The following is a 24,618-nucleotide window of genomic DNA, read 5'->3' as shown; positions in this document are numbered from 1 at the left end:
CCACACCTGCTCTGCAAAGGTGCGGGTTAGCTCTCTACCTGTAACTCAAGGGCTCAGCCCCAAACTTCTCAAAAGAGGACGGATGCAGGCGAAGCTGGCCTCCTGTAGGCAGCGCCCACTCCTGCCCTCCCGCTCCTGGCTGGACCCATCGGCCACGCTCTCTGTCCACTGCCTTTCTGTGCTCTCTGCACACACATACACGTGTGTGGACACACAGGCGTATATGGATACTCTGAACACGCAGGTGTGTCTGCACGCGTATTCAGGAGCACGAGTGCACAGTGCACGCACACATGCACACGCGCACACATACATACGCACAATGCACGCATACATGCACGCATCGCATACACGCGCACACACACGTCTTCGCAGCAGCGGCGCCCCGGCCGGGGCCCCGCGTGGTTGAGCAGAGGGCCGCCCCGGCTCGCATCCGCCGACCCGCAACGTGGGTCACGCCGGGGACACCCGCGCCCGCAGCCGTGGGGAGGCGCTGCGTCACCGCCGTGCCCGGGCCGGGCTAGGCTCGGGGCCGCGGGGCGTGCGGGAAAGACAGGCGGGAGCTGCCTCAATCCACTGTCTACACTGCAGGGAGTGCCAGCCCCCGAAACATCGATTTAAATCTTAAAACCCCGAGGAAAAGGCGGAAGGGAGAGGCAGAAGCCGACTCCTCGGAGACTAAGGCCCGCGCTGGGGCTCGAACCCCTGGCCCATAGACGGCATACCCCCCCCCCCCCCCAGGGTCGGAGCATGCGCAGAAGCCGAGCGGAGCGAGCGCAAGCATGCGCGGAACACGCGTGAAGCGGGCTCGGAGCATGCGCGGGTCGGCCCCACGCGCCCCAGGGCCCCCAGCACCCAGAGTTCCACGCGCAGGGCCGCGTCCGGAAGTCCGTGGAGCGAATCTTCCTTCCTCGTCCTCTGATTCGCTGCCAACCACTTCCATTTCCGCAGAAAGTTCCCAGCCGTTTCCCGACCGCCGCGAGGCGCGTCGCCGGAGGAAGTGCGCGCCGACCCTGTTTTGTTTCCGGGGGAATCTAGTTTTCCGAAGGACGCTCGGGACTTCCGGGTGTTCCTTTCAGCCTCTGATTGGCTGGTTTTATGAATATATTAGAGCATTGAAAAGATAGGTTTTTCCCGCGCAGTGAAATGAATCCCGCGATTCCCCCTGGATGCTGCGGCTCCGGTGGACGCGGCCACTCTCTCGCGTGCGTCTGAGGAATGAGCGCGAAGTCGCCGTCAGCGAAAGGCGGCGCGCGCGCGGGCCCTTAAATGGCGCGCGGGCGGGGGTAGAGACGTGTTGTATGAAAGGAGAGAAGGTTAGCACTCCCCTTGACAAGGATGGAAGAGGCCCTCGGGCCTGACAACACGCATACGGTTAAGGCATTGCCACCTACTTCGTGGCATCTAACCACTGTTTTTTTTTTTTTTCCCCCTTCCGGTGGGTGTGTGACTACGTACAGGACTGACACACGACCGCGACACACGTGGGTGCATATACACGGGTGTGTATGCAAGTGAGTATGTGGTACATTATACAGGGGCGTGTGACACATGGGTGCACATACACGGGTGTCTAGATACACGGTGCGTGATGCAGGTGGGTGTATACTTGTGATTATGTACGGGTGTGTATGACATGTGCGTGCATATACACGGGTGTGTATGCAGGTGAGTATGTGGTACGTGATTATATACAGGGGTGTGTAACACGTGGGTGCGTATACACGAGTTCGTGCAGAGGTATACAGGTGTGATACACTCGTGTGCAGTGTGCACAGACACACATGCGATAGTACCTTGGCTGTTCTTTGAGCCGCCTGGCATTTTTCATGATCAAGAGTCTCTCCACACCGGGGCAGGTGTGCCTTCATCTGCTCATTGGCTGGGCAGGCAGTGGGTGCAGGGTTGGCGAAGGGACCCCCAGGAGGCCAGTTGGCCTACTCTACTGCGGGGCGGGCCAGGCGGGGCAGCCCAAAGGCGGGCAGACCAGATCCCGCGGGCAGCTTAAGAACTTTCCCGCTGGTCTGAAGCATCGGAGGCGTAAAGGGTTCCATCTGCTCCTCTTCAGCATCCCAGACATTCCAGACCGCTTTAAAAACCCAAAGACTTTCCGTTCAACTCACTTCGACTGTGCCCCCGAGGCTCCCACTCTACCATTCCAGAACCTCAGCCGACAAGTCGCCAGAGACGACCTCTGTGGGGTGGGCAGAGCAGGCAGCAGGCAGGGGGCTAGCATCACATCAAGGGGTGGAGGGGGCACAGACGAAGATGCCATCTGAGTCAGGCCCAGAGGTGAGGCATCGCCCACGTGGACATCTGGGAGAACATTCCAGACACAGGAGGAGGCAAGTGCAAAGGGGCTGAGGCCGATGCCATGCCACCAGTGTGGCCCAGAGTGGGGAGGGAGGGGTGGGGGTCAGAAGACAAGTCACTGGGCCGACGGGGACATTTGCAAGGACTTGACCTTCAGCTCCCAGTGAGGGGGGACAGGATTTCCCACCAGGGAGGGCCAGGCCGGGTGGGCTTCCACAGCATCCCCCTGGCCGCCAGGCCTACCGCACTCCAGCTCTCAGTGCCAGCTCAGAGGGAACAAGGAGACGGGAGGATGGTCAACAGCTCCTCAGAGACGCCCCAGCAAACCCAGATCGGGGGAGCCCACAGGACAGACGACTCGGTTCCCACAGACACACGGTGAGGGAAACAGGGGGCTTGGAGATTACAAAGGCCTGGGGCCAACCAGCCAGATGCAGGTGGGGGCCTTGCTGGGCCCCCAGTCCAAACCGACCGTGTGTGCACACATGCGTACATACGTGTACATGTGTGTATAGGTACACTTGTTAAAAGATACTTAGACAACTGGGGGAATCTGGACATCAGATGTTTGATTCTAAGAGTATTTTAGGTGTGGAAATGGTATTGTGGTAGCGCTTTTGGAGAAGCGTCTATTAGAGATACTGTGTGTTCACTTCTTGAATAATAAAATGACTGATTTATACTAAAATAACCGGGGAGGGGCATATGAAATAAGATGTTAGAAGTTTTTGAAGTTGGATGATAGGGACACGAGGGTTTTCTCCACTTTCTGTTTGAGATTTTCCATAATGGAAAGTTTCTGTTTTTAACGAACATGCCAGAAGATACTAATGAGTGGTAGGAGGAATGTGGGTGACTCCCTGTCTCTGCCTCTTTGTTTTACCTCACCGACGACTAGCACAAATACATGACCGGACTCCCTGCCAGCGCACGCTGGCCTCCGGGGCAGTGCGACCCCTGAGCTGTCAAAGGCCACGGGAGATGCTCCCCTCAAGGTAACAGCTACACGTTAAGGAAGGTAAAAAATTCTTACGGGACAGTTACAAGACATGAAAATCTTTATTTTCAAAAAGAGAATGTACCTTTACACAAATCTACAACAGAGAATTCAAATATAGAAAAAATAAACTCTATTCAAGGACTCGGCTCGGCACACACGGCGCCCCGTCCCGGGCGAGCTGTAACCCTGAACCAACGCGCTGCCAGCCCCTCGGCAGCCGTGAGCAGAGCCGGGCCAGCCCTGACGCCGGCACGTGGCACGGCGTTTTCCACCGATGCGCTGCACCACGGCCCCGGCCCGAGTGTTAGCGCTTCTAGAACGGAGACCCCACTGGTACGTCTGCTTCCACAGGAGGGGCCGGGCTGCAGGAGGCTCCTTCCCACATGCCTTTCTAACTGTCATACTCCCCGTGAGCCGCGGGCAGCCCCCGCTTCCTCCGCCGGCCCCGTCCACCTGAAGGCCGCACAGGATTCGTCCCCTGGCTCGGCACCCGGGACCCCCGGAAGGCAGCGAGGGCTGAGCTCCAGGCTGGGCCTCAGACTACAGCCACGTGCTACCTGCAAAGCCAGAGCCGTGCCTGCTCGGCAGCAGGCAGGCAACACACCTACTCCACCACAAAGGTCTCGGTGCTGGCAGATCGGGCTTGAACCCCAGGTGGCCCTCCTGCACGGAGGGGTCCCCGGGGCCTGGCAGCAGTCTAGCCCCACCCCCGCGCCCCCCTCGGAGGCCACACTGCTGAAGAGGCCCCTCTTGCAGCAGGCAGGGCTGGCCGGGTGGGCAGGGCTAGCCAGGTGGGCAGGGCCAGGGGACGACACCCACGTCCCAGACCCTCCGAAGGCTCCAAGAAGCCGCCAGCCCTGAGGTCGGCAACGGGGACGGGCACCAGCCTGTGCCCCTCAGACCGGAGCCCACCACCGGGGGCCCTCCCGCATCCCAGCCTTCACGGGCACAGGAAACAGCTGTCTGCAACATGGCGCAGGACACTCCAGGGCCGCTGGCTCCTTTTCAGCTAAGAACGTCCACCTTGTTCCCCTAGAGTCACCTCCTGGCCCGCAGGTACACACCGTGACCCACGGGGTCTCGTCCTCCTTGGGCTCCGGGCCTCTTGGCACAAGGCGGGAGGCAGACCATCATTCCGAGAATCTGTCTGAGAAAAAGCCTTTCAACCTGCTGCCAATTGTGAGACTTTCCATACAAATGCCAAGAACAGACAAGCTCTGCGTGAGCACCCAGTGGCCACGACTGTGCAAATCCCACCTTTATTACGGCCCGGCTGCTGCCATGCGAACACCGCGACACAGACAGGAACTAGCACGCGCCACCACCAGCCCTCAGCACAGGGGCTGCGGACTCCCACACGCGAGGGGCCTTTTGCACGGAACCACCTTACAGACACACCAGGAAACACCACCGGCAAGAACTGGCGACAGTGGGAGCCACATTGCTAGAGCATCTACAGGCAGACAAGGGGCCCGACCACGGAGGCCGGTGGGAGAGGCCGTGTGGCCACTGGTCACAGCGCTTGCACTGGGGAATAAAATAGCAAAAAAGGTACAGAACGTTTACTGGAAAAAAACACGACTCATGATAAATTGAACTTCACCCTTTGTAATAGAAAATTAAAAATTCTTGTTGACTCAGTTTGAACACAATACAGACTAGGAACTCTCCTCCAGACAGTGTGAGAGGAATTGGCAAGAAATGTCACCAGCAACTTCTAGAACTTTCTGGTGGTCGACACTCCCCTCAGCCAAATCGTCTTCAGAGGCGGCTCAAATGCAGCCCCTCCCCGACCCCCAGGGCCCGGACCGAGGGGAGCCCTCTGAGACGCCTCCCGCTTGCCAATCTGCGCCGCCCTCCTGACAGTCCTCCACGGCTCCCGCGGCCTAGCAGTCGCTCTTCCAGAGCTTAATCGTCTTGTCGTTTTCCAGCGCGGCTGAGGCGATGATGTTCTCTGTCGGGTGGCACGCCGTCGAGATCACGACATCTGAAAACACAGCCAAGAAAGTTCTCTCCTGTCAGGGGCCCGCACCTCCATCCAGGGCTGCTGCCCTGCACAGCCTGCTGGCCTGGAGGGAGGACGAGGCCTCACCCCAGCGGCCGACACCGACACTCACAGCCTTTCACCGCAACAAGGGTTCAGGGCGACTAACAGTGGCAAGTACTGCGCAGCCCGCGTGTAGAGGGCACACGGAGCCCCGGGGACACAGCAGGACGGCAGGCTGACATGACAGGGGCGTCTGGCCTGGGCTGCAAGGCCGCTCTGAGAGCATCGGTCTGTCCACACAGGGGACAGCAGCACACCCTTGCAGGCCAGCAGCGGGGTCTCCATGGAGCCACAGGAGGGGGAAGTGACCAGCGAGGTTCCCCAGCAAGGTACTGTGCGGTGCAGAGGCCGCGCCCATGGCATCAGTGGCAGGGGGTCTCACTGCGTCAACACCTCACCCTCTTACACCTGGACCCAGAGCCGACGCTCCCAGCATCTCCCACCACCGAGGGGCTGGCTCTGTCACTGTGAGGCAAGTCCATCCCCCAGGCAGGACTCAGATCTCATGAGCTGGCATCTGGGGTCAGCCAGGTTAATGCATTTACACCTTTTAAATAAACTGAACCCCAGAACTTCACCTCTTCCCCATGTGGCTTCAAGTAAGCACTGAAGGTCCCAGCCACACAGTAGGGGACGAGGAGCAAATGAGGCCCAGGGCTGCCTGCTCCGGGTGTTAAGCCAGGCGGGCAGAAAGAGGAGCAACCATGGGGGTGGAGCGCATTCCCAGGGTGGGGAGTTCCTTTTTCCCGGGGCTCTCTACCGACCACAGGAGACGAGCAGGGCAGGGGGGACACGAGCAGCCTCGAGGGCAGCCAGGGCAGGGGTGGGAGGCAGCCGGGCGTGGAGGAACAGGCCGTGGCAGCCCTCAGAGCTGAGAGGCGGCAGGGAGCCGGGCCTGCCGGAGACGGGGCCTCTGGAGGGGACGGCAGACAGCCCCCTGCCTGCATGAACAGAGGTTAAAGGCACCACCGGGCCCGGCCCGCTGGGAGCTCGGACAAACCACTCAGCAGCCGCTCCCACCCGGGCAGCAACCCCCAGGCCACCAGTGGGCCGAGGAAGAAGAGGCAGAAGAGGCGGCAAACACACTGTCGGTCTGTGTCCTTCCAGAAACCGGCTGCGTGAGCCAGCAGCACGCGACCACAGGACCCGAGCTCACCTGTGTGGCCCTGCAGCTTCTGTACAATCTCCTTTGTCTGAAGGTTCCAGATGTACACCAGGTTGTCTTCCGAGCCAGACACGATCCACTAGGTAGCGATGAGGAGGGGAGACGAGGTGAAGAAAGCCGGGTCAGAGCGGCTTCGTGTGGAAGGGATGGATGGACTTAGCGCCCCACTTGCACCCGCCCTCCCGGGAGCTGCCGTGTTGAAGGGAACACACTAAGCTTCGGCCCCTCTCCGGGAAGGCCGTGTCGTCTCGCCCACCTAAGGCCCGCTCTGCCCTCCCGCCCACCAACTCAGACACGCCACAGGCCACGCAAGTCACCGGGGAGGCTTCCGGGACGTACAATGCCGTCCTAGTCACCATTTCCTAAGTTTTTGTGTCACTCACACTTCGGCCGAATGTCATCACCTACTCTGGTCACACCCACCTGGATGGAGTGGCTAAGATGCTCGAGTGAAGATCCAGGCAGCAGGGGACGCACGCCCCTCACCGTTGGGGTGGAACGGCCTCGGGGGACCCCAACCCAGGAGGCACAGGCTCTGAGCGGCCAGTCCCTCGGGGGAAAGCTGTGGCCCGACTTAAAGGAAGCCGACCGGTCGTCACACCCCCACCGCGGAATCCTCGCTCCGTTAGGGAAGGGGCGGGTCAGAAGCAGACGTGAAAACATGTCCCATAACTGAGAGTCACCAAGACTTTGCGTGGTGTGACTGCATTTGGTTAAAACCCAGAAAGCTCTGACTAGTTCACTGGGCACAGACACGTCTCTAAGCAGAGAGCCGCCTGGAACGCGCGTCGCCTCTCGGGGAAGCTGGGCGGGCACTCACCTTCCCCCCAGTGACGGAGAAGTTAGCGAATATGCAGTACTTCTCATTCTTGTGGCCGGTGTACGTCTTCAGGCACTGCAAAGGCGAGGAACAGCCTCTGTGCACAGGCACAACGTGCCTGCACCCGGACCGTCCCCGAGCTGAGTGCAGGCATCTTACAGCCAATTAAACTCAGTTCTCAAAGGCCCCTAAGAACTGACCGCACAAACCCAGGCGGTCAACGCTGTAACGTGAGCCTGGCCAGCTGCAAAACCCCGAGCCTTTAAGAAATCTGCACCAAATGAACTCGACGAAGACGGCTTTCTCCGTCCTCTCTTGCCTCAGCTCCCGGCTCCGCTCTACCGCCACCAAAGCCAGAGCCCAGGAACTCCGCCCGCCCGACCCGCCCAGCCGCCCCAGCCAGAGCCCAGGAGCTCCGCCCGACCCGCCCAGCCGCCCCAGGCTCACCTTCCCCTTGCTGTAGTCCCAGAGCTTCAGCGTGCTGGAAGGCAGAGAGAGCGGTGAGTCAACAGCACCTCCGAGCCTCTCCAGGGAGGCGTGTCTGCTGTCACTGCACACCCCACTCTGCTGTGCCCACATCTGGAGCAAAACCAGGGGGCCGGAACGCCCTCACCCTCCCCAAGTGCGGGGGCCAAGCACAGCGTGGGCTCAGAGTCCACTCACTGATCTGAGGACACCCAAGAGCCCAGCATGAGAACCCCAAATGTTCGTGGTTCAAGGACTCTTTTTTTTGTTGTTGAAGAAGATGCACCCTGAGCTAACACCTGTTGCTAATCTTCCTTTACTTCATACGTTGCTGCCACATCATGGCCGCCAATGAGTGGTATAGGTCCATGCCCAGAAACGGAACCCAGACCACTAGGCCACGGGGCCAGCCCCAAAGACGGATTCTTTTAAAGGAATCTGCTGGGTGATCCCTAAATCAATAGTGGTCACCTCATTCCCACTAGAAAGGAACGTGGGAAGTCTCAGTTCCAGAAATATCTAGAAGAGATCTCAGTGGCAACACTCCTTCCTCCTGCTTGGGCAGGAATTTTCTCCTCCCACAGGGGGCTGATGATGGAAAGGGCTGACCATGCAGCCCTCTGACAAGCTTGGGACCCAGGCGAGGCCCCAAAGGGCTGCCTGAAGCGGGCACGGGGAAGCCGAGCTCACACGAGCTCCCAGAGGAGTCCCCAGTCTGCGCGACGGTGAACTCTGCTCTGAAGTCTGCAGGGGGAAATCGAGGTGCCCAGGGCAGAACCAGAAAGCACCTGAGGCCACAGGAGGACGGGGGCAACGGCTGCCCTGGCCACACAGTCACCATGGAGAAAACTAGAAAATCTTCAGACCCAAGATCCGGCCCCCAGCAAAGACAGGGGCCCCCCCGTCCAACATGGTGTCTATATTCCGGAAGCCTAAACCCAGCAGGAGTCTGGATCGCGTACTGGGCATAAACATCTTTCAGGAAGTTTCCTACTGGCAGGAAATGGGTGTCCCAGCAGCTCAGCGAGGCAGCAGGACCCCCCATGGGAGGTAAGAGGGCTTACTTGTCCAAGGTGGCGGCCAGGATGTACTTGCCATTCGGAGAGAACTTCACAAAGGACACGGGAGGGTTGTCGTCATCTGCATTGGAAACAGACATGGGCTGAGACACGGGGCGCTGGGGCCTCTTGCCCAAGGACGGAGGAGAGAACAGACCCCATCACCACGCAGGACTATCTGAGTGAGGCCACTGCCACCGGTGCCAACACCACCACCCTCAGACGGAGTCCCCAAGGACCCCGGACAGCTCCCTTCACCCGTCACGAGAGCTGGTTCTCCACGATGCTTCTCAAGCCCAGGGCTTCGTGGGCCCTTGACAGTGGCTCAGCGACGCCCCCCCAAATGACACAAGGGCTACGTTTAGGAGAAAAGGGCCTGCAGCCACTCACTCAGGCTGCCCGGCCTCCGCCAGCACGGGGTGTGTGAGAGACTCAGGACCGCCTCCCTCACATGAAACCAAGTTTGCAAATACCCAGCTGAACCGAGAAACTACTACCACTACGAGAAGAGTGACTGGGGTGAATAATCTCATGTTTTCTTGCTACCCAGTTACAGCAAAAGTTCCTAAGTTCTCTCTAGAAACAAACGTTATGACACTGAGATTCCGGGTCTGAACACTTCCCCCGGCAGCCCTGGGAGTGCAGGTGAGAGCCGCCGTCGCGGCTAAGGAGAAAAGGAGCCGCACTCCCAGAAGGCACAGAGGTCACTCCGGGACGGTCCCAGGAGGCTCACATCGGGAGGAGCGCGCTTCCCTGGCCCGGGCGGGAAGGAGAGTCGGGTGGGCGTGCACCTCGGTGTGGGAGCAGGGGGCCAGTGTGTCACGAGCACCGGGGAGGGTGGCACCCCGCATTACCACCGCGAGGGACCTGGGCCTGGCCACTGCGCACTGGGGGCCTCCGCACCCTCCAACTGGTCCCAAACACTGCAAAGGCACATGAGAAGGCGTGAGGCCGTGCAGGGCCCTCCTCGGGTCCCAGGCCCACAGCAGGAAGGCAGGCACCCGATCAAGGTGAGGGAGTGCTGATAGAGTGCCAAGCCAGCTCCGTTAGAGAGCGTCCCTGGGACCTGTCTCCCGGAGCCCAGCAAGTTCTAGTCCCCCAGACCTGAAATTAGAAACGATGGGAACACCGCCACCCACTGCCCTTCCTTCCGGGAGCCGCTCAAGTCCTGGCCCAGCGTGTGCTTGCTGCTGGCCTTGTGCTCGTTAATGAACCTCTCAGGGTCTCAGTCTCCCACCCAGCTGCCAGGTGGCAGTGTTGGCATGAGTGACTTTCCCGCCAGCAGAGGTGGCTGCACCAGGCCTCTGAGGAGAGATGCTGTGACACAGTGCAATGTCACTGTCTGAAGTAAGGACGCACCTCAAAGGGTGGCCTCATAAAACAAGACCAGGAAAGCCACTGTGAGGGGCTGCCCTGCATTCCACGGGACTGGCGTCATTTGTAAGGAGAAGAGACGTGGACAGCGGGGCGCGGGCAGGGGAGTGACCGTGTGAGGACACCTGAGGGCCGAGGGGAGGCCTCAGGAGGAAGCAGCCCTGAGGCACCTGCCCCGGGACCTCCAGCCTCCAGCCTGCAGGGAGCACGCTTCTGAGGCTAAAGCGCCAGCCCGCAGCGGCGTCGTGGCAGCCGAGCACCGCGCTCCCGGGACAGCCGACAAGAGAGACTCAGGAGGGACACCTCCCCAGGCGTGCCAGCTCCCACCCGCAGCCCCACTCCCCTATTCCCTTCTCACCCAGGCGGCTACAGCGACCCTACATTCAACCCAAAACTACGAAGGACCTTCCAGGCTGGCTCGGTCCAGGCCGACAGGAGGCGGGCAGCCCTCTCCAGCAGCAATGCCCCCGATTCAAACCTTCCAGGGCTTCCGCCCTCCCCATCGCCTGCCCCGGTCCGAGGCCCTGCAGGCCCATCGCCCACCCTCTGGCCACCCACCCTCCACGCCCGGCAGCACCACCCGCCCGCCCAGGCCACGCTAAGTCTTTCTGCTCCATCACCCCCCCTGCCCAGAACCGCCCTCCCCTGCTCATCCCCAAGGCACAAGCCAGATGCCGCCCCTCCACACCCACGTCCGGGGCACCCCCAGCAGACGCGGCTCCACCACATCTGCTCAAGGAATGATCTGAGGGGAGAGCCCCGAGGCCGGGCAGGAGGACCTAGGGTCAGCCCAGCGCAGGCGGAGAATCCAAGGGGCTCAGAGTCCTTGAGAGGACGCTGGGGGTGGATGGCCAGGGGCCCCACCAGCCCCCAGCAGGAAGCAGCTGGTGGGCGACGGGAAGGGTCAGGAGAGGAGGAGGGCTCCTCCCAGAATTGAGGACAACAGGGAAAGGGAGGCTTCCAGAAAACCTCCGAAGATGGAGGGCTGGAAAGAGCACAGGAGGAGCCCTCCAGAGCCCACGGAGCGACTGCGACTTAGAGGAGACATCACCCTGGAAGCAAGAGCCGGCACACTCACCGATGAGCGTCTTCAAGCACTGGCCCGAGGCCGTGTCCCAGATGCGACTGCAAAGCAAACGAGACGGGGTGTTCAGAAAGCGAGTGACTGCGAGGGGCTGGGCATGTGCTCCCTGAACGCAAGCTTTCGGGCTGACACACGTCTTCTCAGTTCATTTGTTTCACTGTTACACTTCACTCATTTATTCCACAATTATTCTGACATTCCAGGACCAGCATGGGCACCATACATGCGCGCGCACGCACACACACACACACACACACACAGCACGGGGCACGCTTTAGCTCCTCTTCCACGAGGAACACGTCCCCCACACAGATGAAACAGGAACAGAGACACAGCTCGCCCCTCTGCCTTGGCCACAGTGGAGGGTGCTGACCAGCTTGCGGTCCCCTTGCAGGTCCCTCCACGTGCACACAAACATTCCAAGCACGTGGTCACTCAGGGGGTGTGTTCTTCCTAAGAGCGGAATGTCACACGCAGTTTTCTGGACATTCCTCTGGTTCAGCAGCAAGAGAACCTACTCCCGTCTTCGGATCATGGCCGCTGACCAGGGCCCACCCTCCAGAGCAGATCCCAGCGGTGCAGGCACCGGGGCAAAGGCTGTGCAAATCGTGATGGCAGCAGAACCAACAGATGATTCTCCAAGCGTCATCGCCACGTTGCCACATCTGTTCCTACGCGTCTTTACTCGGGATGGGATGCCCTATCACTGGCCAGTGCGATGGACCTCTTAACTCCTTGACTACCAGGAGGGGTCTTTTCGTGCCTGCTCTGGGAACAGCTTCTCCGGCCAGCCAGCTCCCACCTTGGGGAGGGACTCCAGGTGCCGGGCACCTCACCCCATCTCTCCTCCACAACTGCGTGCTGGGTCTGCAGAGTGGCTCTACCCCAGGTGTGGACACCGAGGGACAGCCCCTGTCCTCGTGCTGTTCATCTTCTCGGTTCCCCGGCACACAGCTCAGTTATCCTCCTCCGTGATTTGACTTTCCTTCTATGCAGGTGCAGAAACGCCGGGAGGGCTTCTAATGGAACTGCCGACAGTCTGCCAGCCTCGCAGACCGACCGCCGCCACCAGCACGCCACATGTGCCCGCCACACGCACCCGCCGCGGCCCTGCCGTCGCTGCTGCGGCCCTGCGGCTGCACTGCACCACTTTCTCCCCGGGGTCCCCCTCCTGGTACACTTGTCCCTAGGTACCCGAGCCTTCCATCCCTGTTACGTGGGGAACTTCTTTCCCATCCCTAACTGTAACTCCTGGTAAAGAGAAAACTGTCTGTTTTCAAACACCTGGCCAAACGCCGAGTCACACTGTGACCAGCAGGCCCGGGGTTCAGAGCCCGGACTCTGGAGCTTGAAGTCACTTCCCGCTGACGGACAAGGGCCAGTGCTTATCCCTCCCTCAGTGTCCCAACTGAAAGCGGGGTTGACAGCGGACCACCCACATCACAGGGGCTGTTACGGGGGCTGATGAGTGGATATTTGTAAAGCACGTATCAGTGGTTTTAAATTTTAAAACCTACAAATATATCACCTACAAAGAGAGAAACCTCTATCCAGTCTCTATATAATTACTTCTACTTCATCAAATTAACTAGAAACTCCAAACACTGAACAGAGGCAACGGCAGGCCCTGCTCCTGATTCTCGTAGAAGCGGTCCCAGTGTGACTTCACTCACGATAGAGGTCGTTTCCGGTAAACAGTCCGCAGCGCTGGCCCGTTTTGCTAGCGCTGTTATTAGGAATGGCTGCTGGGTTTGATCAGGCGCCTGCCTGGCCTCCACTGGGAATAAAGTGCACGGACGCTTGCCTTTAACTTGCTGGTGTGGGTCATGAGATTGCGGCTCTTCTGGGGCTCCTCGTGTCAGCACAGTCCTCTCACTGGTCAGTAGACCCACCTGTCACGGAACACTGCTGGCCGGTGCACTGCTGGCCTCACTTTGCTCACAGCTTCTCTGGAATTCTGACATCGCTAGCCACGGGTCACAGCACCTCTGTGGGCGTCCTCTCAGACCAGCCACCAAGCTTGGGAAGGACGGTCACGCTAGACCCGTTAAAGGAACTGGGGGCTCCCTCCCCGTCTTGTTCTGTGGTCGTAAGAGTCTCACCAGCCCTAGCACTTTGTTATTTAACTGAATTCCAGCGTGGAATCCTCAGGCCTGGTATTTCAGACCTCCATCACCTTTTCCCACCCCTCCCCTAGTGACTGGTCCTTCGGGCTGCCCGTCCTCAGTCCATTCCGGAAACAGGGACCAGCCCGCTGGTGCAGGCGGGCTGCTCCTCGTCCTCCTCCCCCGGAACCTGCCGCTCCCAACCCCTCTCTCTATCGCCGTCCTGCTCATGCCTGTTCTTCATCCTCATTTGGGCTTATAAAGGCTAACCTCTTTATTGGCCTTACTGAGAACACAGCTCACTTTAACTTTGCTATTATTTTCCCCTTTCTCCATCTTTTAACTTTATGAATTTCCTCCTCCTCCTTTATTCAGTATGCTTTTTCTTTCTCTAATTTCTTTAGGAAGCTTCGGAGCCAGTCCACAAGCAACTCTGAGACCTCGTGCTCCTAGGAGAACGCGCAGTCTCTGCACACACAACACGCTCTCCATACGCAGCAAACACACGCCTGGGGTGGCACTCAGACCCGCTAAGGCCCAAGTCCTCTTCCGTCGCTTTTCTAAGGGCAATGCACCGAATCGCTCACAGGAAATGTCAGTTCTTCTATTTCCAGTTTCACTCGGTATCTCTGGCCTGCTATGTTGCCTGGTGCACGGACATTTCCAATTCTCAGTCTTTTCATCAAATCTGCCTGGTTCATTACATGTAACTCTCTCCCTGGTTAATGCTCTGTCTTCACATTCCACTTAAGCTCACACTGCTCTCTGCTTTGTATGGACCGACACTGTCTGCCCGTCCTTCTATGTCAAACCTTTACTAACCACTTAGTTTAACATCTTTCCTGAAAACAAGAGTCAGAAGAATTTTTTAACCCAAACCTGACAGCCTTTATAAGGGTATCAGCCAATGTGGCTACGACCGTGATACCTAAGACAGTATGCTCCATTTATTCCACAGCATTTTTACAGGGAGTATTTATGGCACTCTATTTCCGCTTCCTTACACTTTTGCTGAGCACGGACCCGTTTCTAGTCGCACTTCCTTTCTCCCTGGAACAGGAAAGTCCTCCTCGGATCAGTTCAGCCGGGGGTCGTGGAAGACCCTCTCCTCCCAGGAACCGAAGGGGGCATGGAGCCAACCCCACCAAACCCAAACCCAACCCAACGCTTCCCACCCACGCCCACCCACCACAGGTCCTGTGAGTTCAGACCAAGACATTACTTCTGCATTTCCCGTATACCTCGTAGCGAATCCTGAACACTTAGGCCACAGACGCAGGCTTTCGAGAATCTTCCATTTAGACTAAACTGGATGTTCTGCACAAGACCGTGTGCCCTCTTCCTCCTCACCGTCCCCAGGAGGGGATTTGCTTTGCTTCACCTGCTCAGGACGCTGACATTTCCTCAACAGGACCCGAGGCTGGTACACTCAGAATCCTCACGTGTCAGCACCGCCGCCGTGAGCTTGTGAAGAGAGCCTGAGCACTTCCGGGCCGCAAGGAGCTAAGTCCAGCACAGAAGCGCCTCGCTGGGCCCCGCCTGGGGGCCTCCCTGTGACAGGAGCCCAGCCTCCCAGCCACACTAAGCCACTACCCTGCTCTGTCCTCCTTCCTAACATTGTCACCACCTGACGTTGTGCTGTGTGTCTGTCGATCTGCCGCAGCCCCTGCTGCAGTGGAAGCTTCTTGAGGATAGAGACTTCTGTCCCTTTTCCCACTGCTATAGCCCCGGAGGCCCAAATAACACAACGCGGGGCCTTTAATAAATATTTGCTGACTAAATGCAGCAGATTTTTTTCACTTACCAGAGACCATCGTAGCTACTTGAAACTATCAAGGATCCATCACGATTAAAATGAACCTGAGAATGAAGAGGGGGAAGAAACTTACTTTTAAATCATCAACACAGATTGCTTCCTACCTGAGTGGCCCTCCTGTTCATGCACACTCACAACAAGACGTGTGGCACATCTTGCTTGCATCCTGAGCATGCAAGAGAACCATCATTTGCTTTAAATTCTACTGATTTCCTGAAGACACTGATAGACACACACAAGCAACAGGGGTAAAATGATCATTTCCACCTGGCATTTCAAGCAAGTCACTTTGTTTTATGACGGATGATGGAAACATAAAAAGAAAACAACCTTGAAACGCGCCTTGGGTAGGTAAAGCACTGACTATGACATGTATTTTCGAGAAGAAAACACAACCAACCAACCCATACACCCAGACCCACCAGCTTCCGAGAGTCTGTCTGAATCTGCCGCTGCTGTGACAGCAGCCTACCCAGGGCAACATGGCTAAAATACCTCTGACTTCACATGAAAAAGGAAATAAAAATCAGGAGAGAAGAACCCACGTATTCAGTGACTTCTATAAGAATGGACTGCGATGCCTTCTCACTCAGGTGTCCCTGCCCGCTGACAGCCACCAAGAGCCGCTCCAAGCGCACAGCCACTCATCACTGGCAAGGTTCACTCTGGGAAGCTCGAGCTTCCCAGAGGGACAGAAACAAGATCTGGGCTGCTCCACATTCGTGCCTCGCAACAGCAGTGACCCCTAATCTGCTGCTGGTCCCAGAAGCTGACCTACGATGTTTCCCCACAGCTCCTTTCATCTGGAGGCTGGCTGCTGCCCGCCGTGGGGGAAGGCGACATACGCCCGATGAAGACCCAAGCTGACAAGCCCTCTCGTACTGCGGCATCTTTGGGTTTTTCTTTTGTCCAGTTGAGTCTCGGTGGGAATAAAAAGAACCGCTGTCAGGAGCTGGAGTCCACCGCAGATTCCGATCACTTCTATTTGAGTCCGGGCAGATTCTACTAGGGAGGAGCCTTTCCACGACAAGGAACACCTGTAGAAACGCTCTTGTTTCCCGCTACGTGTGATGCATCTCTTCTGTGAACCTGAGCCACACAGAGGAGCCCCTGGGTCAATCACTTGGGGACAGGGCGGAGGCCGTCTATCTGTCTCGGCCGTTCAAACCAGCGTCTCCACCTCGGCAATACTGACATTGCAGTCACGGTTTTCTTTGCGATGAGGCTGCCCTGTGTAGCAGCACCCTTGTCCTCGACTCACGAGACACCAGTAGCATCTAGTTGTGACAACCAGACACTGCCAGACATCCCTGGGGGCAAATCCAGCCGCACCAGAAGCCCAAGGGCTGGTGAGACTGGCTGTCAGATGCCAAGAACCTGCAATTCTCGCACCCCAGCGGGTGCTGATGCTCTGGTCCGGGGCCCAGGGCCAGAGATCCACTGGTCTAGACTCTCAAGGAGCACTGCGAGACACATGGCTAACTGTAAATTTTCTAGCAGCTGCCATAGAAAAGTAACAGGTGAAACTAACAACAGATTTTATTTAACTCAATAGATCTGAAATACTATTTCAACATGTAGTCAATGTTAGAAATTATTAGCAAGATATTTTACCTTCTTTTTTGTTGAACTGAATCTCTGAAACCTGAAAGCGTATTTTACACCAGCAGCTTGTCTCAATCAGGCTGCACTCAAGTGCTCGCTGCCACACGTGGCCAGTGGCCTACAGGCTGGACAGCGAGGCTCTGGAAGTTCCAGGGGCTCTCCAGCAGACACGAGAGGCTTCTGTAGTTTTATTCTGTTCCCACTAGCTGTACTGACAGGACGCTCTCGCAATGCCAGCTACTTCTCTGTAGCCACGTCTTCATTAGCCTCTCAAAGCAATTTTCCTTATAACTCACAGCAATCAACCTAACCACATTCATCTCCTTCTTTGAATCTGCCGAATATTCTTTTATCAAGGCCACTATGCTAGACGACAATGAATCAATATGGGTCCCCAACACCCTGCAATGCACACTACGATGCTCTCCTTTGTGCCACATCCCAGTATCACAAACGCAGCACGACTTCTCCTTTCGACCAATGCTCAGGCGTGAGAGAGGCAACATGGCCCAGACAGTACATCCTAGAAGACAGCCAGAAATGTAAGTGCTGCGAAGAAACAAAACAGATGACGAGACAGAACCTCACGTGGATGCCGAGACTCCACTCAGGTGAGCAGGCACTCGGAGCTCGCAGCGGGGGTGACACCTGGTGGCCAGATGAGCTCACGCAAAAGCACTGAGGCAGGAAGCAGGGGTGAATAAGGAAAACCAGAGGCCGTGAGGCGGTGGCCAGGGAGCGAGGGGTGCAGGATGAGACGAACAGGACTTCAGGTAAGAAGCTGACATGGGAGGAAAAGGACAATGGCTGGATAAAGTGGGAGGAAGGACAGAGATGGGAGGAAATCAGCAGAGTACTGACAGACCTTGAGGCTTCTAGCTCCAAGACATATCCATGAGAAAGCTCCACGTGCATACCCTGACAACAGTCCCCTTCCAGAATTCATGCTGCAGAAACCGTCACAAGTAGGCAAAGCTGTCCCTGTGAACATGTTCACCGCACTCCTTTTAGTAAAAGCGAAAGTTACAAACAAGCATCAGGGGGACAGGCAAACAGCGTCAAGCACCACACGGGGCACCAGTGCGAGAGGTCCCGGCACCACAGTGGCGCTACGCGCACTGACCCGGCAGGCGCACGACAAGCAGATGCACAACGGTGGCTGGTGCAGCGTGAGCACCACCACTTAAGAGGAGGAGGGAGGGAGGCTGGAGAACCCGTCTTTCCAGACCGAGTGCCCCTGCAGGGAGGCGGCTCAGGAGACTCCGCTTCTCTACTTGCAACATCTGCTCGCCTTTTTTTAATGAGCACACGCTACTTTTCTAAGAAACAAAGACTAAGCTGCCACCTCCAGAGATCCCTGACCACTGTAACTCAGACAGAACTGTCAACTCACGGCCGTCACTTCAATTCCTTTCCTGGTCACTGCACGCGTGTCCATCTGCGTGCCTGTTTGAAAGTCAGCGCCTCTCTGAGTGTAACTCCACCCTGGAGGGCAGCCGAGCAACAACACGGGGTCAAGCCAGCCTGTGAGCACACCACCGCGGGGTGCCAACCGCCCTATCCACGGCAAACCACCCCCTCCGAGCCCCGAGCACTGGTGGGGACGCTGGCTCACTGATGGCTGTGCCCAAGGGGCAGAACTCCATGAGCCACTTGAATCAGCACACAGTACGTGTCCTCTATGTATCAGGGCTCTGCGTATGGTCTCAGCCAGGCAAAAACGACCTTGTGAGGCTGAGGATGCTTAAAACTACTCTCCTACACGATCTTAGAAAGGGAAAGGACCGTCTGCTCTGTAACAATCAACAAGCTGTTTACACACGATTTCTCCTACTTTTCAAAAGGCAAACTTGGCTAAGAAACAACCTCAGGCTCTTTACTTAACAAAGAGAGGAATATTCTGGCCATTTTTTAAGTCGAGCAATTTAGGATACTGTGTATTGTTTATCCCTTATACGTTGATTTTGCACACTGACCACATCCGCGAAATGGCAGGACGCGGAACACAGGTGCAGCACGCTCCCAGGGCTCCACCTCACCCATGACCGGTCGTTCCGACCTCCTCCACCCCCGACCCCACCAATCAAGGTTAATGCCACTCAGAACTTACACCGCACCGCAGCCACACTCCCTATGCACGGCTCCCTCTTCCAGGCCTGGCCTCCCTACCTGTCCGGTAACATTCGGTTCGGGGACGCCTCCCCTGGCGCCGCACCCACCTGTGCTTCCACGAGCACAGCGCTGTGAGATCTCTCGGGGTCCCCGTGCCCACTCTAGACTGTCGCGTGAGCATCAAGAGCTCGGCTGGACGCCGGCCGCGCGGACAGGTGGGAGGGACTTACAGCTGAGACTGGATCCGAGTGCGCAGGTAGCGTCTTGAGGCACTTCCCCGTCTTCACGTCCCATATCCTCACACTTTCATCAAACTGAAGACAGAAAAAGAGATCAGAGCACTTCCACGGGGAGGAGATGAAACGGCAGACCCTCCGGAACCCAAACCGGCCACCACCACCCCGCGATCCCCCATGAACAGCGATGAACGACCGGCAGCTCATCAACCACGCCCGACGGTGCTGCACAGCGAGAGCGACGGCCACTCACACGCCCACACCGCTCCCCATGGGAGCGCGGTCGGCGCACTTACCGAGCCTGAGACGATGAGGTTGGACTGGGGGTTGAAGTTACAGCAGAAGACGTAATTACTGTGGCCCTTCAGGGTTTTCAGACACTTTCCCTAAAATAAAGAATCGTCAGAGTCATTCCCAGTGATTTCCCCAAATACCCCATCAGGCTAAACACATCGAGACCTAACCCACAATAGCCTCAAAACACGTCCGACATCAAGCGAGGCCGTCCAGTGACCCTCTGGTCCCCAAGCTCAACTCAGTCTCACTCTGTGTCCCTTCTCCACCCGTGTCCCTCCTCCTCCTTCCCCGGGAGGGAGACCCGTAGCGTGGCTTACCGAGCTCACATCCCAAATCTTTAGGGTTTTATCATCTGAGGCAGAAACAAGGAGGTTAGAATCAGACGACCAGGCCACATCTGATATTCCCTGAGGAGAAAACACAGTCACCACCTTGATGGGACAAGATAAGACTAACCAGCAAATCCCCAACATCCTCTAAAGATACATCAGCATGTCAGTCTACTCTCTAGCTCACTCGTGCTGACCACACAGAGGACATGCCACATGCTCCCCAGAGGACAAGCTTCTCTGTGGGGCCTTGCAGTTAGGCAGAAACTCATCTATGGAGGTCAAAAATGTTTGCTTAAGACACAAGAGGCAAATAAACCACCAAAAGATTGCAGGGAAGGGGGCTGGCCCGGTGGGGTGGCAGCTAAGTGCATGCACTCTGCTTCAGCAGCCCAAGGTTTGCAGGTTCGATCAGGGGTGCGGACCTACACACTGCTCATCAAGCCACACTGTGGCAGCATCCCACACACAAAACGGAAAGTTTGGCACAGATGTTAGCTCAGGGACAACCTTCCTCACCAAAAGAAAAAGATTCAGGGGGTAGAGGGGGGACAGACTTACTTCCATCTTAACCTGACAAGCCCTGGAGATGGGCCCCGACCCCCCAGATTACTGGAGCTGCACTCTCCAGCATCTTCAGTGCTCAGGGCAGAAACCTACCAGCTTGTGACCAGATATGGTTTTCTCAAATTTTCCGTCATATGCTCCCCAAATTTTAATGAGTTTATCTGCAGCTGAAACAAAGAAGGAACTGAAGTTGTCCAGTCATCCAGAGTCCAAGATCTGGGCCTTCCCACAACCTGAGCCCCGGGAACTGTGTGACTCACTCAGGAACCCTAAACACATGTCACCACAGGGAACAGCCAGTCCCCAGGCATCGGCCACCAGAACCTGCCCCTCTCCCCCAGGGCCCCGTCATTTCAGTGGCGATGGGCACAACTTCAACAGGCAGTGACTTCCGTACAGTCAGACACTCGCCCGCCGCAGCGACCCCGCAGCAGCGTCAGAAGGCAAGCCCTCCCGCTGTCCCGGGCCTCCTGTCGCAGCTCAGACTGCCGCCTGCAGCAGCCGAGGTCCCAGCGGTACCTACACGAACTTGCCAGCCACTCCCCGTTCGGGCTGAATTTCACGGAGGACACAGCTTTCGTGTGGCCGGCCAGGGTGAATTTTAGAGCATAGTTTGGTTTAACAGGTGTAGGCTGTTGAAGAGATAGTACAAGTCAGCAAAAAGTAACCCCACTGTCCACGTCAACCGATTACCAGTTTGGATTTGAATGCAAGTTCAGCCCTGTCTCATGAGCCCCAGATCCCAATTTCAGGTGCCGGCCAGAACTTTCAGTCTGTGTGTCACCTTTCAAACCGAACAAATCTAAATGTGAGTTCATTATTTCCCCTCAAAAGCCTGCTTCTCCCGTAGCCCCCACCTCAGCGTCACAGCTCCACCATCCTAGCTGGAAACACCAAGGACCCACCGGGTGATGCCGGAAGGATCATCTGACCCAGCCACCTCACAGAATACCCACCAGCGCTAGCCCTGGTTCCGCACCCCCCCACCCCACACCCCCAGGGCAGCCTCCCCCAGAGCGAACCTGCACCCTGCTATCTCCAGGCGGGGCTGCAAACCCACCCCAGCATCGGAACTGTGGGCTAGGGTGGGGGGGGGGTGGTGCTTAATACATGATGTCTCTGGGTCCCACAGAGACTCCTACGGTCAGGACCGAGGACCTACATTGCCGATAAGCCCCGCCCCAGGGGACAGGTCTGAGGATCCCCGACATGCCACATAACAAGCATTGGTGTGGGATGTGGTCAATGAATAAACAGTTGCAATGTTTAACTGAGGAGGGAAAACAGACCCGTGGACTTCAAATGATATTTCTAAGACTCTCCCAGCCTGTGTGCCCCAGCTGTTCCCCAGGAGGCCTCAGGGCTGCACCTTGCTCTGCGTGGCTGAGGAGGAAGGCGTGGGCTGTGCTCTGGCGGCCTCGGTCTCTGGCTTCTTCTCCTCCGTTGCCATGGCTCTCAAGTCCACGGGCAGGGAGACAGGGAGACGCTGATGGAGGAGTCCACAGCTCCGAGTGGAAGGCTCACAGTGGAAGAGCTGTCTGGGAATCGAAACCTACAGCGGGGGACCGAGGCCAATAAACAAACCATGTTTGAAAAAGTAATTTCCAGGAAAAGGATTGAGAAACACTTGACCGCCTTGCTGAGCTCTGTAGCAGACACACTGTTCCAAACTGAGGCACCTATTAACCTACCGCCACACTGGTACTGCTCAGATGCTAGGATCCCCTGCTCTTTCGTCATCTCAATCAAAGACCCCACCTTCAAGGGTGCTTCCTATTCTTCTACCCACATGTCTGAGGAATGCAGCGCAGTCCAGGCAAACAATATGCCATTTTCTTCGAAGAACCCTTGATGCATTAAAACAAACAAAGCAACCAAAGGCTTCTAATCAGGAAGCGAACACGCCAATTACAGGAGACCGAGCTGCAGAGTGTAGAAGTTTGGGAACCCATCCAAATTCTCAAGAGCACCCCAAGTGATGCAACAGTGCTAGCAGCCACGTCGGAAAATACAAGAGCTTGCCCCGGAGGCCCACACCTCCTGGGGGCTCCGCTATCACCATGTACGGGCTGCAGGCACAAGGCTGCTTCCAGAATTCAAACAGCTCGAAGGGCTCTCTGTCCCTGGTGAGAAAACTACAAGACACAGCTGAAAAGCACAAACCCGAGGCCGCCCTGCCTGCAGGAGTGCCCCAGTGTCGCCGTCCGTAGCAGCAGCCTGAGGATGCACGGATGCTCTGCAAACAACACTCACGCAGAGGGGAAAGACGCGGCTCACTTGGGCTTCAGTGTGGCAGTGGGAACGACCCCAAAGCTGCACAGTAAGCGACCAGCTTCCTCATCACAGGAACAGAGGATACATTCCTCCGATATATCTCACAGAAGCACACCAGGTGATTCTGAACCCAGGGAAGCGTTATTCAAGAGGAGAGCCACCAAGCCATTCTCGCAAATATCATTGGCCACCCAACTCCTGGAAACGAGCGCACGACCCGTAATCTAACCAGTTTACACACTGTAAACCCTAGTTGGAGCTTAAAACTGAAAGCTTGCACAGGCTCCTTGTCACACCAAGGTGAAATGGAAGCCGTCAAAATACAGCACCTCTCAAAGTCTTAATCCAAGAGGAAGGAAGAGAAACTACAATGCAACAATCTGTGCAGAGCACACGTGCAGCCACAGCTGACTACCTGCAGCAAGGATGCCGGGCCCAGGGATGGATCCCGCTGCACCCAAAGGCCAAGTCCTGAAGTGGGGGAGGGGAGGGAAAGGCCTGGTAAACCTCCCAGGGACGAAGTGCCGGCACAAAGCTGGTGTTCAGAAAACGCTAGCCACTTGGTGATTATCTTTAATACAACCAGGCTGTGCCAATTAACCCAAGTGCTGCCTGCCCCTGGGTGGGCTGGATGAGCAGAGGGAGAGAGGAGCTGGAAAGTCCATTTCACAGAACCTAAGGTGTGAGGAAGCCAGGCCACGGCAGAGGCTGAGAGAAGAGTGGCCCGTGGCTGCCAATCGGAACACCAGTGGGAACAGAAGAGGCCTCTGCAGGAGTCAAAAGAACAGCTCAGGGGGCCCAGAGCAGCTCCTTTTAACATAAAAATTGAGACCCAGCAGGAGGTGAGGTGTGACTCCTGCAAACAACTGGCTGCCCCAGATGCTGCCCCAGGTGAAGACCACAGGATACAAGATGGTCCGGCAGAAAAGGTGCCCGACCCCTCCCAGCTCAAGCGCCATCCCAGGCGAACAAACAGGAACATGCAGAAAGAGGCTGGACTTTTAAGAACACAACCTCTCAACTCAGCGGCCCAAGATTCTACTTAAGGGAGAAGGGGGGCTTGGCATTTTTCATCAACACTCATGATTCCGTGGAACAACCGTTTGTGAGACAAGTGGGAAGCTGGTTAGGGACCAGCTCCTTAGGAAGGAGAACTGGAGAAGGTGAACACAATCAGGCTGCGGGAAAGGCGACCTGGAGTCGGCCCCCAAGGCACGTGCTACCTGGCCCCTCTTGGCACCCACAGGCTCTCACCCAGGTGAGCCTGACCACCTAAGGCCGAGCCTCCCAAACCTCGGAGTGCTCTCCTGGACTGCTTGCAAAATGCAGAGTCCTCGGCTCCAGCCCCGAGACTGAGCCCACAGTGTGGGAAGACAGGAGGCAACGGTGACTCACAGGAGGCAGCCCCACAGAGACTGGGGGAAGCCGGGTCTCCCCACCTCGTTCTGGGACACGCAGACACGCCTCCGTTCCAGCTTACCTGTCTGCCTTCTAGGCGACCGGACCAACCTCAGAGGTAGTGTGGACACAGCACCTGCCGGAGCGTCGGTGAACAGACCTGGGGGGGCAGAAACGGGATGAGAAGGCTAGGAGGGAGGCAGGCTCCTTCATATCCCCTAAAATGGCTCTCGCACACCAGACTGGAGGTGACGTCTCCCTTCGCGACGGCGGACCGGCACCCGGGGACCCCGGACTCCCGGCAGCGAGGGGGCCTGGCTGCCTCGGGCCGAGGGTGGGCAGCAGGTCGGTGGGAGCGTCTTTGCAGAGGAGGCGGGCAGGCAGGGGTCCGGGCAGGGGTGGTCTGGGGCGGGTCTGGGGTCTTTCTCCGGAGGAGCGGCGCAGGCACAGGGGAGATGGACGCCGGCTGCAGCACCAAGCCGCCGTCCGGCCTCGGGCGTGTCACCCACGACGGGGAGGCGCAGCCGGGGGCGGCCGCGCGTCCGGGCGGGCT

The 24,618-nt window shown here is 57.4% G+C and overlaps 1 protein-coding gene and 1 non-coding gene across 2 annotated transcripts in view; one reads left to right on the top strand and one right to left on the bottom strand.

Annotated features, from left to right (window-relative positions):
• Positions 1–1,294: 1,294 nt before the first annotated feature.
• LOC124231387 (U6atac minor spliceosomal RNA) lies at positions 1,295–1,420 on the top strand. Its single transcript, XR_006886509.1, has one exon. It is a non-coding gene; the product is annotated as a U6atac minor spliceosomal RNA (small nuclear RNA).
• A 1,933-nt stretch (positions 1,421–3,353) lies between these two features.
• WDR5 (WD repeat domain 5) overlaps positions 3,354–24,618 on the bottom strand; it is a 21,971-nt gene continuing 706 nt past the window's right edge. The window contains exons 2-15 of the mRNA XM_046676421.1: positions 24,148–24,225; positions 21,763–21,945; positions 20,917–21,025; positions 20,487–20,560; positions 19,815–19,904; positions 19,497–19,586; positions 19,195–19,278; positions 15,236–15,291; positions 11,321–11,367; positions 8,875–8,950; positions 7,793–7,826; positions 7,346–7,420; positions 6,517–6,604; positions 3,354–5,300 (exon numbers count right to left, since the gene is read on the bottom strand). Coding sequence (XP_046532377.1) covers positions 5,200–5,300; positions 6,517–6,604; positions 7,346–7,420; positions 7,793–7,826; positions 8,875–8,950; positions 11,321–11,367; positions 15,236–15,291; positions 19,195–19,278; positions 19,497–19,586; positions 19,815–19,904; positions 20,487–20,560; positions 20,917–21,025; positions 21,763–21,843 — 1,005 coding nt within the window. The 5' untranslated portion in view covers positions 21,844–21,945; positions 24,148–24,225 and the 3' untranslated portion in view covers positions 3,354–5,199. The remainder of the gene's footprint in view (positions 5,301–6,516; positions 6,605–7,345; positions 7,421–7,792; positions 7,827–8,874; positions 8,951–11,320; positions 11,368–15,235; positions 15,292–19,194; positions 19,279–19,496; positions 19,587–19,814; positions 19,905–20,486; positions 20,561–20,916; positions 21,026–21,762; positions 21,946–24,147; positions 24,226–24,618) is intronic.

Source organism: Equus quagga, chromosome 1 (genome assembly GCF_021613505.1).
Source record: "Equus quagga isolate Etosha38 chromosome 1, UCLA_HA_Equagga_1.0, whole genome shotgun sequence".
Classification (NCBI taxonomy): Eukaryota; Metazoa; Chordata; class Mammalia; order Perissodactyla; family Equidae; genus Equus; species Equus quagga.
The sequence above is the reverse complement of the archived record's forward strand: the minus strand, read 5'-3'. Positions and strand labels throughout refer to the sequence as shown.